Raw genomic sequence first — 16,457 nt, forward strand, 5'->3', positions numbered from 1 at the left:
ACGCTTTTCCAAGCAGTACAACATGTAGCCATTAGTGTCAGAAATGCAACACATATTCTTGGAGCTTTGTATGACTACAGTTGGACAACTTAAGTCACATGAAATGTTTTGACCATGTATTTGGCTCCTTTTCTGAACTTTGAAAATCTTGGGACCTTTGTGGTCTATAGAGTATCAGGAGCTCAAGGACATCATCTGAAATATCTTAAGTTGTGTTCCAAAGATGAACGAGTGTATTTGGATTGGAACAAAATGAGTAAGAGTAATTAATAACAGAATTTTCATTTGTGGGTGAACTAAACCTTTATTAAAACCGATTTTATACTTGAATGAGATGTTAGTGCATCAATTGAAGCAGTAAACTCTTCAGTTATTCAATTTTCAACAAGAAACCTCATGATTGATCAGCAGTTGTGGAAGACTGTAACTTAATTTCATAAACTTTTTATTTGTACAGAACTCACAAATAAATGGACTAAATAAGACACAGTATAAAAAGAAAATGAAAGGAAATGAGCAATGTAATTTAACTAATTAAATGCACAAAATAGGGGTTTTCCCACAGGAAAATTTTGATTGAATAAAAAAATTACAAAGTAGTCGTGCTCCTAAATTCTGGTGTGCTGGAACTGAGGATGTGTTCCGCTCCGGATCAAAGATTCTTGGATTGCTTATAAAAAGTTTAATAGATACAAAACAGTTCCAGCAATTTCTGTATGGATCAGGGCTGTGCGAGTCTTACTAGCCAATTGAGTGAGCACACATTTGTTCTGCCCAATCAGAATTGCGCAACCAAACTATGCCGGACACCCACAATAAAAAAAAAAACAAACAGACGGACGAGTGGAATGACGGAATTAGCTGCTTCAGAAATATTAATAGACAAATTAATATCAAAGAAAAACAGGAAATTGGGAATATTTTTGGTTTTAAAGTCAGAGACACCAAACAAAAACAGGTCATTTGTAAGAATTGTTGCAACAGCATGAGGAAATACAACCACAAGCATCTAAAAAAGCACCATAGGCAGCTATATGAAGTGTCTTGATAAAAAGTCAACTGAAAGTATTGCCAGTGACAATCTAGTAGCAGGCAACAGCAAATACAATTTCAGAGTTGTTTCAGCAATGTTAGTTTGCTAAGTGTTTTGTATTTTTATAATTATTATTTTTTTGTTTTTATAAGCTACATTACCCCTCTAATTTGAAATCAACTTGTTTAAAGAAAGATCATTTCATTTGTGTTTAGTTTTCATTTCTGAATATTAAAAACAAATTTGAATAAATGTTGGAGTAAGTTAATATCTTAAAGTTCCTTCTTTAATTAACACTATGATACAGATTATGGAGCTAAGGCTTGACTACAAAATTAAATCACAAATCAAATTGCAATATGTGTCAAAGCCTTTGTATGCATGTAGATCTGCTGTAAACCGTTTCTGATTCATGTATTGAATTATGATTAAACTGTAATTGTAATCACAAAGAGAAGAAAAAAAGATGCATGTTTGAGCGTTCTGTCCAGTTTATGGTCGCATCTGTTCTTGGTTTGTTAGAAATCTTTGGTCCATGTTAGACAAGCAATAGTCAAAATTGCAGAGTTTACAGGGTTTCTGCAGGTTTCACCAAGTTCAATTGAAGACATTTTTAAGACCATTATGAATTACATTTTAGACTCATAAAGAGCTAAACACTAAGGAATTTTTCTAATGGCCCAGATGGAAACGAGTTTTATTTGCCCAATAAAAAAATATTATAATTGAATATAACTAATAATGCAATTATATATTAATAATAAAAAATATTTTGATATTTCTAAGCAAAATATTTTAAATATTGTGTAAGAACAAGTAAGCTCTACTAGTATCTATACATTTTTTTTTCTAACAAACTTTCTTTAAAAAATATATGTGTATATATATTTTTAAATGTTTTAAAAGTTTGAAAATTTATAATAAACTAAATCTACGCATAACAATCTGTCCAGGTCGATGTCCTCAGCAGTAAATACATGGAGCACTGTTAAACAAATATTATTGTAAGGAAAATAATTAAATCATTATAATAAATAATTATGATAAAATTACCTTTTAAATAAAGAGTTATTGAGATGGATTGGTGGTAATTGTATGGGTTTTGGCCAGATCAGGTAACAATACATAAAAGAAAAAGAACATCTGTTTAAAAAAGACTTAAGACATAAAAACAATCTTTCAGTAAATTTAAGACTTTTTAAAGGTCTCAAATTTTTATGTTGAGATTTAAGGCATTTTAAGACTTAAGACCCCGCAGAAACCCTAAGTTTAGAAAAGAACACAGAAATGGGTGAGCATACAGTGTGAGGCAGATGACAATTCAGTAAGTCTTTTGTAATAAGAATTTGCACAGTAGCCACTGCTCATATTCATACTCTTATTAGTCATTGGTGTATCAGTCAGTGATTTACGGTGTGCAAAAATACAGGAAAGCTATTTGATTAAGATACATTATGTTAAATACAAATACATACAGCAATTGGCGAGCCAAGTGTTTGAGATAAAAGCAACACACGGGCAGATTTTATCATCACAAAGGGATTGGGTACGTTTAATTGTAAACAATACAAAATAATATATTCACACAATAAAAAAAGAACAAAAGTTATACATTTTACTTTGACAATGGCTATTTGATTTCACAATCATCAAAACATTTGGGTTCTACAGGCACATTAAGCATAACACTTACATGTGATTATAATTCATTATACATTTTATACACCGCTATTTCACTGTCAGCTCCCTCTAAGAGAACGTTTTTTAAACCTCTAAATTCAGGGATCTTTTGATCATTTCAGTCGTTTTTTTTTTCTTCTTTCTTTAAACTAATTAGGAGAATTAAAAATGCAAGGTTTTCAACACGTCTGTTTGTTAAACTAAGCAGGCGTTTCAAGGTTCACTCAGTAATTCCTTCCAGTTCAGAAAAAAAAATTCATCTGGATATTGAAAACGTAAGTTTAAATCACAATAGCACTTGAATACTACTCAGGTTTATGCGAGTAATGCACATTCCACCCTGTGTTTTACTTGAGAAATAAATAAATAACGGATTACTGTGCGTTTCTACATTTAAAATTGAAAGGGGTGGGCAATCAAAGCAAGAATATAACAGAACAATGTCCACATCAATATACATCACAATATACATTTTTTTTTAAATGAAAATAGAAGGTAATGCTTGATCACAATTTGATCAATACAGGTTATGACTTCTCGTTTTTTTATGTTAAGCTATAAAGTAACATTTTCAGTCATGGGTAAGTGTTGTATAAGTACGGTGTTTTTGTTCAGAAGCCTTTTCTCCATTTTACATGTTTTGATAACATTTCATGACAATACTGAAACCTTTTTGGAGTCCACATCCACAATTATAAGACATGATTTAGTTTAATCCAAATGATTTTTATTCCTAAAGTAATTCACTCTGTTTGATCGTGCAGGGATTGGAAACAACTTACACGAGTTTCTCCCAAACAAAACGGTCACTCTTGATTGATTTGGATGAATATTTATCAAATGGACAGGCGTATTCGAGTCATCTGTTAGTCAACTCTAATATAATCACAGGTTATGTTGAGTTTGTAAAGCAGATGGTTAAAGAAAAACCAATAAAAAGATCTTTTCCATGCCATTATTTTGCAATACACAGCCGTTTCACGTCACGTTAAATAAAACTTGCAAACTCACATTCACGAGTGGGGTAAAACATGGTTTCTTATGTTGTGATGCTGGAGAGTGAGCACTGCAGGAAACATTGGCATAATCACAATAGAAAGGAAACTTCAATAGTAATAAGGGGTGACAAATTGCTAGCAGTATACTAATGTATGCAGTATATTGCCCACTCCTTGGTATTAGTAACAGAAAACACTTGCCTTTGCATAAAAATGCATCCATGTCACAAGGTGTCAGTATGAGTCATCAAAATGGAAAGAAAAATTACTGAGTGCACCTTTTGCGGCGAACCATGCTGCTGTGGGCAATCTCGGACCCCTGCTCTTTCTGTGGTACATCTGAGTTTTTTTTTTCCCCGTCAGCGTTGCAGCAGTTCCCTCAAAGCAGTTTCAGACTTCCTGTGACATTATTCACCATCTCCTCTTCACCTATGATGGCCAGCACAGTGCATGAGCCTGGCTCCACCTGCACACACGAACATGATCTCAAATCAGTGTCAGGATTTATTAATGTCTTAACACAAAACCGCATCACATATCTAGCATTTTCCTCCCCTTATATAGATTTTTGTTTGTCAAAAATATTTACAAATGAGCAAAATGCAACCCATAAACAAATATTTATAAGAGGTTCCTATTCCATCCCCAAAGTCAAATTTAAGCACTTTATACGCATGTTCCAGATCACAAATGACAGATATACATACAGTTTAAATCAGAATTATTAGGCCCCCCTTAGAATTCTTTTCTTTTTTAAATATTTCCCAAATTATGTTTTAAAGAGCAAGGAAATTTTCACAGTATGTGCAATAATATTTTTTCTTCTGTAGAAGTTCTCTTTTTGCTTTAATTCAGCTAGAATAAATTTAAATTTTAATTACAAAAAATAAAATAAATATTAGTCCCTTTAAGCTATATTTTTTCGGTTGTCTACTGAACAAACCATTGCTATACAATCACTTTCCTAATTACCTTAACTTGCCTAACTAACCTAATTAACCTAGTTAAGCCTTTAAATGTCACTTTAAGCTGTATAGAAGTGTCTTGAAAATTATCTAGTCAAATAATATTTACTGTCATCATAGCAAAGATAGCTATTAAAAAAGAATTATTAAAACTATCACGTTTAGTAATGTGTTGAAAAAATCTCTCCATTAAACAGAAATTGGGAAAAATATCAACAGAGGAGCTAATAATTGACTGTACTTCATCACATTATTTCAGATGCTAAAGATATAGAATAATAAAAAACAAATGTTTTCCCCAAGCCCAACATTAAATTGCATTTTTGTTCCTCTCTTAAATGTCATTTATTTGCATGTTAAACAAATGTATGTCGTCATTCTTTTTAAATGTCCAATTCTTGGTACCTTTCCATTAAAGAAAGAAAATGGCAGCGCTCACTGAAACATTGTAAAACTGAAAAAAGTCATGATTAAACAAAATAACGGAAAATAATTTGCGTTTAAAATAAATTGTGCTACAACAAAAGGCAAACTAATGAAGCCAGCCTGAAACAAATAACTGAAGGGTACAAGCCACTTTGTCCACATGTGCATATTTTAATTTAATTTGATGCATTGTTGATTCATGAAGCAGTAATCTCTGAGAACTTTGTTTTCATTTTATGCAAAAGCAAAACATCTTTATTTTAATTGTTAAAGGGGACATATTATGTCCCTTTTCACAAGATCTAAAATAAATCTCTGATCTTCCTAGAGTTTCAGCTCAAAATACTTCACAAATAATGTTTCATAACTCTTTGAAATTGCCACTTTTAGGTTTGGATTCTTATTGTGCTGTTTTGCTGGCCGTGGCTTTACATTCAAACGAGATTGTGCTCTTTTAAAAATAGGATGGGCTACAAATGCCTTTTTATCAGCATAGTGGCAGATTCAAAAACAAGACTAACGTACTATGCTTATGAGGGAGAGATCTTAACTAATAGGAGGAGCTTTCCCCTAATGATTACATGTACAAAAACAGAATGTCAATCAAAGTGTTTCTGCAGGCTATTTCTATGAAGTGTGATTATGCAAAATAAAATTAATAAATGTGTTATATTAGAAGCCAGTTAAATTCACAGACGGTTGCCACACAACTGTGTTTGAACCCATAAGAAGAGATTTTTTTCATAATAGATCTCCTTTAATTAGTATTACTTCTTTAGTTCAAGTACATAAATTGTAACGAAAGACACATTAGATTTAAGCATTTTCAAAGATTTCCAGTACCTTCAAACCCTGTTTTTAATGTATTATTTGAGGTATTGCGTAAACATAAATTCAATAAAAACAAAGTGTCCTCACGCTTCACAATAAATCAATAGCAACAATGTCATGGAATGAACCTGTGTGAGTCCAGCATCCTGTACCAGCTTTGTAGGAAGACTGAGGCTCATGGCAAGAGCCTGCAACTCCAAAAGATGTGCCATGTTAGTGCCCTGCAACACAATCTTCTTAGCCCTGAGGGGAAAAAAGCAGATTTTAAAATGCAGGAACAATTGTATTATGCAATGATTGATTTGTTTTTTTTTTTCCTAATCACAATACTGAAAGTCTGCTTTATGTAGTCATTCCTGGTTAGTATGTTTTATGCAATTTTTAACGGAGACTGTTTGTGATAAAATTATATAAATGTCTTGCATTTTTTGATGAAAAGGTGCCTTTGTTGAACAGAAAGTGTTTTGTTTTAAAAAGACAGCTGAAAAGTAATATTAAGTATTTAATTTTAAGAAAATAGGTTTTACAATGCATGTATAATTTGAGTTTATTTATTCCTGATGAGTGTTTAATAATCAGAATTGTTTTTTTTGCCAAGTGTGCTTTACAAACACAAGAAATTTGTTTTGGCTACAGAATCTTCCAGTGTATATAAAGTGACAACACAAAAATAAATATGAGAAAAGACGACAAACATTAAACAGAGATGCAATTAGACAAAAAGCTTTGGATGTTGAATTGTATGTACGGATTCGTTATAAATGTACAAGTTATAAGGTGCTGTGCACAAATGCCTATGAGAAAGTATTATATTGTTTTAAGGTTTTGGCTACAAGTGTGTATGAGAATTATGTTGTATGAACTTTTTTTTCTGATGCAAAGCTGAATTTTCAGAGGAGATTACCTCACAAATCATTCCGTTATACAATTTTTATCCTACATTCATGATTATTAATAATAAAAGCTCTTATTATTAATGCAAAAGATGTGTTTTGTGTAAATGTTTTTATGAAAATTGTTTGTGATGAAATAATTATCAAAAATAAATTAAATCAGTTAAAAATATACAGTTGAAATCAGAATTATTAACCTCCCTTTTTTCCTTTTTTCTAAATATTTGCCAATTGATGTTTAAGAGAGCAAGGATATTTTCACAGTATGTCTAATATTTTTTTCTTCTGGAGAAAGTCTTGTTTTATTTCAGCTAGAATTAAAGCAGTTTTTAGTTAAAAAAAAAAAAATTTTAGGGACAAAATTAATAGCACCTTTAAGCTATATTTTTTTCGATAGTCTACAGAACAAACCATCGTTATACAATAACTTGCCTAATTACCCTAACCTGCCTAGTTATCTAATAAAGCCTTTAAATATCACTTTAGGCTGTATAGAAGTGTCTTGAACAAATATCTAGTAAAATATTATTTACTGTCATCATGACAAAGATAAAACAAATCAGTTATTAGAAATGAGTTATTAAAACTATTATGTTTAGAAATGTGCTGAAAAAATCTTCTGTCTGTTAAACAGAAATCGGGGGGGGATAAACAGGGGTGCTTATAATTCTGACTACAACTGTACACCCCTTTTAACGAGTAAAAGATGTCTTTGCTGAACAGAAGATCACATTGTTTTTAAGAAAATAGGTTGTAAAATGAATGCAGTTTTATCATGCAATGATTTGTTTTGATTTGTCCATTTAAATAACTTTTTTTCTGTTATGGCAAAGCTGTAATAATTCAGAAATCATTGCATTATACTCATTTGACGTGGTGATTAATTAACAATTAATCATTTTTGTTATGAATGCTGAAAACAGAGTTCTATATATTTTTATGGAAACTGTTTGTGATCAAATTATTATAAATGCTTGTAATGGTGCCTTTACTGAACAGATAGTTTTTTTGGTTTTTAAATAAAATTAAAAAGTAATATAAATTTAAAATCTTTGATTAGTAGTACTACAAAAATACCATGGAACAAATGTTAGGACCGTTTCTAAAGAGTAGTGACACTAAAGATTGGACTAATGATGCTGAAAATGTAAGATGCTCTCTCTTTCTCAGCCTGAAGGTCCAAAAAACACACTATTACATAACTAGGTCAAGCTCCATCCATTAGCTCTATTAGCTGAACAAGGTCAACTTCTATGCATTTGGCTCTGCAGTACAGTTAACAAGTCAGACTATTTCATCATAGGAATGAATGTAAAATATACATTTAAGAACAAAACATTTAAAATATTTAAGTTAGCTAAAAACTGCAATAAATCCTACAACATTATGTAGACTTCAGTTTGATCAAATAAATTAGCCATGGTGGTGAGAATAGGAGACTTTTCAGTCCCTCCAGGATGTCTTGATTTCTTAAATATTAGTATATATTGCCATGTCAGCAACAGTGGCTATTTTCATAGCAAAAACATTTTATTAATAAATATACAACTAAAATCTGCAAACGAATGAATGCATAAACTAGGTAAGATTTAATGTTAATATATAATAAAAATACTAGTATTTTTCTGGTCATTGCTTAAGTTTCACAATGAAGGATCTGGGATTTTACATTGATCTGAATTGTGGTGGACAAAACATGAAAATATTTTAGCATGACTTTAATGCTAATGACTTTGCAAGTGCTTTTTAGACACTTTTATTCTGACCCTTTAGAGTGCTTAATGTATCAAATATGAGATAGAAGCTTTTGTGTAGTAAATAGGTGAACACTTCTTAGTCTTTGTTGATTTCTGTGTTCCCAACATAAATGACAAAGTGCAATGTCTAAAAAAAAAAAAAATTTTACAGTACTGATGTCCGTGTATATTCCCACTGCTAATCAACACAAGGCTGTGATTATGGTCATTTTAGGCTGCAAACAAACTCAAACAAATAATTCACGAAATCCAGGAAAACCAGACTGTTTCGAAAAGTATACACAAATTATTTACACCTTTTTTAATGATAGATTTAGCTGCTTGTTACCTTCCTGCCCAGAATTATTTTCAATTCTGATATTGAAATCATGCTGTTTTACCTTTTTAGTTTTCTGAGCTGATGATGTCAGGCTTTAAAAGCGGAATCAGATCTCACGATCAATCCTTCACTCGAAACAGTCTCCGACGGCTGTATCATTATATTCTCTTTTGTAATTTAATTTTGGACTTTAGTTTGGAGCGGGACATCCAAACCTGTTATATTGGTTTGGTTACTTATTTCTACTTAGTTTGGTTTTCTTAAAGCTACAAGTCAAATTTAAATAGGGACAAAAACACTGCTTTTGAGCAGAAGTGCATGTATTCAGTATGCAAAACAAAAGAGTGGGACTAATGCAAAAGAAGGAGCGAACAGCAGTGTCTCTTACCCAGCATGGTCCCATTTCCAGGCCATTTCCCTCCAGCTGTTCTTCTCCTGCAAGGCCTGATACAAACCCACTGCAGCGTGACCCACCTGCGCCGCCACCTACAGCCAAACACCCATCATTTCACATCTACTCAACCCACTGAACAAACATTCTCTAACAAACGATACTGTGCTTGTGTAGGACAAATATTGAAGCCCCTTTTAATCACAGTTGCACAAGCAATGATTATGCAAGCCGTGACAACGTAATATTTTCTCAAAATAATGACTTCATTTCTTTATTATGGCCTATGTATTAACACTGCGACAGACTAGTAAAGGAGTAGCCAGGGCAGGCTTTTCAAAAGTTCTAATCGATTGCTTTGTAATAGTTGATTTCAAAATGCTGAAAATTGCACACACTGCTGACATCTGCTGGTAAAAGTCATGTAAATGCAACTGCAATACAAATACGCAGTTCACCTAGCTATTATATATAGACAAAAATAATAATAAACATGCACCCGCACATATAAATATATAATCCCCTTAAAACTAAATCTAATTAATGCATCAAACTATATTTTAGCAATACTGTCTGTGCAAAATAGAATACAAAATGATCAGAGCAATCACCTTAATTATGTTACTTATATAGTTTTTTAACAGCACTTGAATATTTTCAGCAATAATATATCAATTTTTGCTTGTGCAGTCGCAATAAGTATATATTTCCAATTCAAAATGTCAAGTCATTATTATGAGAAAGTTTACCATTATTATGAGACAAGTTACACACGTGCGCACACACACACACACACACACATTTATATGCATAAAACTGACTTGTTGGCATGCTAAAATTACTAAATTTAGATTTTGTGTTATGTCCACATGGGTTGTGGTTTCAAGGTGTTGCATTGCAATTAGTTCTAGTTTCACGTGACCTTCAGAGCTCAACATTAAGGATTTATCTGTTTTTTTTCTCTGGCCACATTAAAAATAAACAAATAAATAAATTATTATTTATTTGTTATAAGCTTTAAAAAGATTAAAATTTTTAAAACAAGCTAAATACAGTTGTGTACATACTTTTTATTCAACAAATCTTTTCTTTAAAAAAAAAAAAAAATTGACATTTAAAAAATAATGATTGTCATTTATCTAATTCTACATGCATAGTAATCTGTCCTGGCTAAAGGTCCCAGATCACCAGTTAACTATACAAGAATGGGAGGCTAATCTTTTAGTAAAGCAATGCTATTGTAAATGATGATAATAATAAACCAAAAATATTGTAAATATTTGATTATTTGAATATTTGAATATATGATTAAGTGCACGCTGTTAACGTTACGCTCAATAATAATCTGTTCAAAGAATGGTTAAAGCAAAAGTGGCAACTGCTGCTGCTTACACAAAGACATTTTTTTAGAAGAATATCTAAGTGTTGAAAGCAAGCAACTAGAGCTGTGAACCTACACTAGTCTCACAGTTCGGTTCGGTTACGATTATCATGCCATCAATTCGGTTCAATTCGATATTTCGGTGCATCACGGTGCATTGACGATGCTTTTATATTTTCTTCACAGCAGCAGATCTTGTATTAAAATGTATGAATATATTTATATTTATATAGGCTATTATTTGTAATACAATTGTGTCATTTAATACAAACAGTCAGATATGTAAACTGTAACTTTTAAAAAAACGAGCATTTAGCAAATAATATAAACAAATATAAATATCCAGCTCAATTTCTGATTCTTGTCTAGTTCTATTACACCTCTTTGATTACAAAGGTTACAAATCCCTCAACAAAAACGGTTGCGATTGGCTCTTGCGCGCTGCGCTCTTCAGATGAATGATAAGCGGCAGGGGCGATCTCACAGCTGAACTATGATAGACACGGTGGAGAAAACTCTGCAGACATGCGCTCGTTTCTGTAATCCAAAAGTAACGCTGTAAAACAGCCGAGAGGAAAAGAAAAGTCATGCCAGCAGGTCAAATGGGCCACTGTGTGTGTGTGAGAAAGAGAGAGAGAGAGAGACAGAGGCAGAGCGAAAGCGAGCGAGAGAGAGAGAGAGAGCAAGAGAAAGAGAGAGATGTGGTAGGCTACTTTCATTCTCAAACACACACAGTGAAATTGTGCACAGTTCATGAGTATTAAGTAGTTAGAGCGCTGTAAATACTCACGATCGTCTCCCTCGCGACAAAGCGCATATGAGGTAAATGACGTCAGTAATAACCGGTTATGATTATTACTGAACCGAAACCGAATTGTCCGTGTCTGCAACGCGGTGCATTGAAGAAACGATTAATTTTGACACCCCTACAAGCAACAGCACAGTGGGTGCGCGAGCATCGCTTTTTCTCCATTCTATTTCAAAGAGAACAGATTGCATCAGTTGCGTTTCCAGGGATGGTTCCTTCGCACAATTAAATGAGAGCGTATAAGCATTTAAAAACTCGCGCACATGACATCAGCTGTGCACACAACACACGATGCGCCTGATCATCCTGTTCCTCTGTTTCTGAATGTTTCAGATTTATTGATGGAGGAAATAATTAAAGGGCCAAAAAAAAAAAAAAACATTCCAGAGTTAACATATGTTTGAGTTAAAAAACGTTATCATAATTACTCTTAAAAAAACAGTTAGATTAGCTTTTTATTTATTAAGCCATTTCATCATGCATGTTGTAAAAATAGAAAAAAAATAGGTTTGGCACAAAGCGTGAAGCATAGAGAGCTTTTTTTGTTGTTTTTAAATAATTCAGCAAAGGGAATACTGCCTGACTGATACACAGAAACAAGACAGTGCAAAAAAGTCTAATCTCTAAAGTGTGTTGTTTATTTAAAAGTGTCATAAATATTATTTACCTTCCCAACACCCATGGACAGCTCCATATTTACAACAAACACCATTTTGAACATCAAGTCCTCATCACCCTCTTCCTGTGATAAAAACAAACAAAATTAAATCAACGTTTACTGTGACAACGTTTAAATGAACATCAATAATTGAATTTTTAGTCTTAATCTATATAAGGCAATGATATGATTAAGGTGTTTACATGAGTTGCTTTTTGAATGTTCCTTTCATGATCTTGTTTTACATGTTAAAGCACGTAATTTAACTAGCATCACTACGTCACCACGCTATCCACATATACCGAATGATACCGCATTCTATGGGGTTGGGGGGGGGGGGTGTCTGTCTGTCTGTCTGAGGTCCAAAAATCAGAAATTGTGAAAATCCTACACAACGGTAATAGTTTAAGGTGTTTACATGTATGTACTGCACTTCAATAATAAAACTAAAATTGGCATACTCCACGTCTTAATTCAATTTCTGTTTAGTTCAAATATGACCTTAATCAGATTAACCAAAAATCACTGTTTAAGACTCTTAATCAAGAGTATTGTCCTAATCGTATTAAAATCAGATTATTAGTGTCCATGTAACTGTACTCAAAGTTTAATTTTAGCCTGTTACCATTGAGTCAAATAAATTAACATGAACTATTTATAATTAAATATCCTCAAATAAAAAAGTGTTTGAGGATATAGACGCATCAGGTATTAATACATTTTTAAATCACTTTTATTAAGCAAATGAGTTCTAGAAACAGCACAAACATCAAATCTTAAAATCGTGAGCTAGTTTTAAATGTGGAGAATTAAAAAGAATCTGTTTCTTCAAATGACAAAGTATTTTCTAACAGAATGATTAAATGATTGTTATTGATCCCAATGAATAAGGCAACTATTTGACAATTATTCAAACAGTTATTTGTGGAGCGCTGTGGACAAATCAGTGTTCAACTGGTTTAAACAATGGATTTACCTCATTCTCTAGTTTGTTAAAGTAATACATTGCGGCCTCCTCTGCAGACACATTCTGTGTGTGTAAGAGTGCCTGTAAGAAAACGCCAAAAAACAATTCCAAAGACATGTCATTACAAGGCACCAAACATATTAACTAGGGTAAAGTTGGTTTTATATTCACACATTTGTTCAGTGACAACCTATGACAAAGTCCCTATATTGTTTACCACGCTACTTTGGATATTCAGTCAGAAATTGCATGACTTCAAAACAACATCAGCACTATTTAACTGACTGTGAACCATGTTATACTTTGATCATCTTATGATTTCCCTATTTAGAATTTGCAATGAATACTTTTCAGAAAATATAGCACTAAAGAGAAAGTCCAAATGTGTGAATATAAAACCAAATTTAACCTCAATAATATCATTCAACAACTTTTATTAGTGCACGGTTCTGCAAATACAAAATGTCCAGGACACATAATGCTCTGACACTTAAAACGGGTGCATATTTTGACATTGACAAATTAAAGCAAGCACTTTAGTCAATACAATCCTCGTCAAATTAATGAGTTAGGTGTAATTTGTAAAGGTGTGAAGTCCACCTGCTTGGCTGCTTCCTCGGGAATGTCCAACTCTCTGAGCTGCTGCAGGAATACAGGGTTCACTTCCTGCTGGGACTCCATTTCTAAAATACAAACATATACATTTTACACTCCTTACTGCCATATGTCACGGTTTTCAAATAGATTTCTTGTCAAATTCTAGTTGAAGTTAGCATTATTCCTGGATGTAACGTCAGTGTTCGGATTACAGGCAGATCACTGACGCTAGTTCATGTGGAGATATGCTATAGATTGAATGAAACTGGGGCGTTTGGTTTGAAAAGAATGAACACAGTGTGTTTCACTGCCCACGCCTCCAGATTCGTATAAATGCAACAGAAGACGCGTTAACGTAAATATGTTAAGGTTTCCATTGCACGCTGTCCAAGTTTACGCCAGATTTTGTTATGCTAACGTTAGCATTGCCGCTAATTCTGTGAATTTTTAAGAATCCAACATAAAAAGCAGTTCAAGACACTCGTGTTCTGTAGTTTAGAGTGGTAAAGAGCACGTCTCTTACCTGCTTTACTGCACTAGTGAACGAGCGATTATCAGCCAGTGAGACTGTGAGCTTCTTATCGAGCGATTGTTTCGTCTTCTTACCCTCAGGTTGGCATAGAGTCATTTGTGATACGCGGTTATATTAAACAGTTTATTCCCATTAAATGCTGCTTATTTTTAAGCACTTTGCTGCAACAATGGCTTTGCACGCAAACGTGATTTACACATTACCGTATACACAGAGTTCATAGGTCACGTTGGTTGGTTTCATTTCCGGGTTAACGTAGGAAACGCTACAAAGAAATGGACACCGAATAGTTGTTTTTGTCCTTTGAAACATTCTAAAAAATTGTATAGGCTTCACCTACATTGTAGTCATCCACACAATGTATCTTAAATTGTCCTCGCGTTTGATTAAGATTCCCTTTTTCATTATTCGATTCCCTACCAAGTGGATGGCGTAAACAAATAATAAAAAAAACTACAAACATGGCGGAAACGCGTAAGGTCAAAGGTACGTCACCATGCCGTCATTAAGAGGATTTTTTTCTCTGTTAGATCAGATTAATGACTTTTGAATTTTGGATGTCATGTTAAAATTGTATATTTGTTGTTCAATTTAAAAAAAAAAAATAAATAAATAAATAGATCAGATAAATGTCTACTTTATAAATATTTTACTTTTACTTGCTAAATGTCACATCCATAAATACAAATTCTCCAATAATAAACCGGTTTTTAAGATATTCATAAAATAATTGAAACTGTACTTTGAAATACTTTCTGGTTCAGGAAACACTAAGGCTAGGAATCATTATCTGGTCGGAAACACTATCTGGTCATGCCCTATTTAAAATGCCCCTGTAACAGCGGTACTTCGTTTAGAAATACTTACACTCTTAATATTGTATTTTTATTTTAAGCTTTACTTTATATGTATTTCTTGTTTAACTTATTGTATTTTTCTTCTTCTTTACTGTTTTATCCCTCTGGCATCTGGTATGTTCCTAGTTCATAATGTTTCATTTTGTAATAACTTACTGTTAAAAAAAAAGATCAGATTAATGTATTTATACGAAAGTTTAGAGTTGACACTGAGTAGTGCTGTTCCTTTTGTGTGAATGCTGATGAAACGGAGGTACTTATGGTCATGTCATTACAATCAAGAGTTTTGGAATAATATAGATTTCTTTATTAAGGTGAAGTATCTACCTGAATTTTCTACACAAATGAAAATTATTATTTTGGGTTTTTTTTAACTCGGACCCCACAAAAGAAAATAATGTGTTTTTAATCAATTTGATTATTTTCTTGAGTAAATTTTACATTCACAAATGCAAATTCACAAATGCTTTTAGGATCTTTGTATGAGTAACCTTAAATTAAACCTTGCATTTGCAAAAAAAAAAAATGTTTTTTTTTTTTCCTTTTCTCTCTTCTCTTTATCTCAAATGTTATATTTTTCCATTGTTTCATACTGTACTGTACTTTTTGTCAATGCCATTTGTTGATTAATACTGTAATTTTGGTTTCATTTACTGTTATGTATGTATTTATGTTCCTGGTTTCAGCAATAAAAAAGTAAAAAGATCATGTTAATGTATTGAGCCTACTGTAAAGTGTTTTGGGTTGACTTTTTCAGTTTCATAAAAAGAATTATTTCCAAACGTTTGTATTTCCCACAAAAATGTATTCTTTGGTTACTCTCTGAACTCTGAATGAATCCTTCTCATTGTAAATTTATTATTAATTTATTATCTTTTCTAGCTCATTTTTACATCCACAAATGTACATTTTTAAAGAAACACCCTTTCTTTCAGGAAGGACTTCGATTTATTTGTGAACTCCTTAAAAGACTAACAATGATGTTGCATGTAAAACGCTTTCTTGGTGTAAATCATTTAAACTTGTTTAACCCTTTTTGTCTCGTTCATATTGTATCTTTGTAAATGTTCTTTCTTGCATAATGTAAATAATAACAAGGATAATAATAAGATTAATTGGTAAAAGCCAAAAATATTAGGGCTCACAACACTGCTACATTATATGAGTGTTTGGACTAAAAAATATAATATTATTATAATTATTCCTCAGAAGAAAGACAAAAAGGTTTATTACATTATTCAACTTCTTGTTGTCTAAAAATATATTATTTTCAGTTCCTGCACACCCAGTCACAATATAATGTACACCCAATCACAGTAAACAACCCAAAGTGTTTTAACCACCAACAACAACAGAGACTGACA

General features: G+C 32.4%; 1 protein-coding gene across 3 annotated transcripts; it reads right to left on the reverse strand.

Annotated features, from left to right (window-relative positions):
• Window positions 1-2,556: 2,556 nt before the first annotated feature.
• Window positions 2,557-14,484, reverse strand: si:dkey-19e4.5. 3 transcript variants are annotated; one of them, NM_001326568.1, is given in 7 exon segments: window positions 2,557-4,177; window positions 6,062-6,176; window positions 9,291-9,388; window positions 12,150-12,224; window positions 13,117-13,188; window positions 13,708-13,790; window positions 14,440-14,484. In NM_001326568.1, coding segments are annotated over 7 exon segments (570 nt in total). In that variant the 5' UTR covers window positions 14,480-14,484; the 3' UTR covers window positions 2,557-4,090.
• Between the last annotated feature and the right edge of the window lie 1,973 nt (window positions 14,485-16,457).

Source organism: Danio rerio, chromosome 6 (genome assembly GCF_049306965.1).
Source record: "Danio rerio strain Tuebingen ecotype United States chromosome 6, GRCz12tu, whole genome shotgun sequence".
Lineage (NCBI taxonomy): Eukaryota > Metazoa > Chordata > Actinopteri > Cypriniformes > Danionidae > Danio > Danio rerio.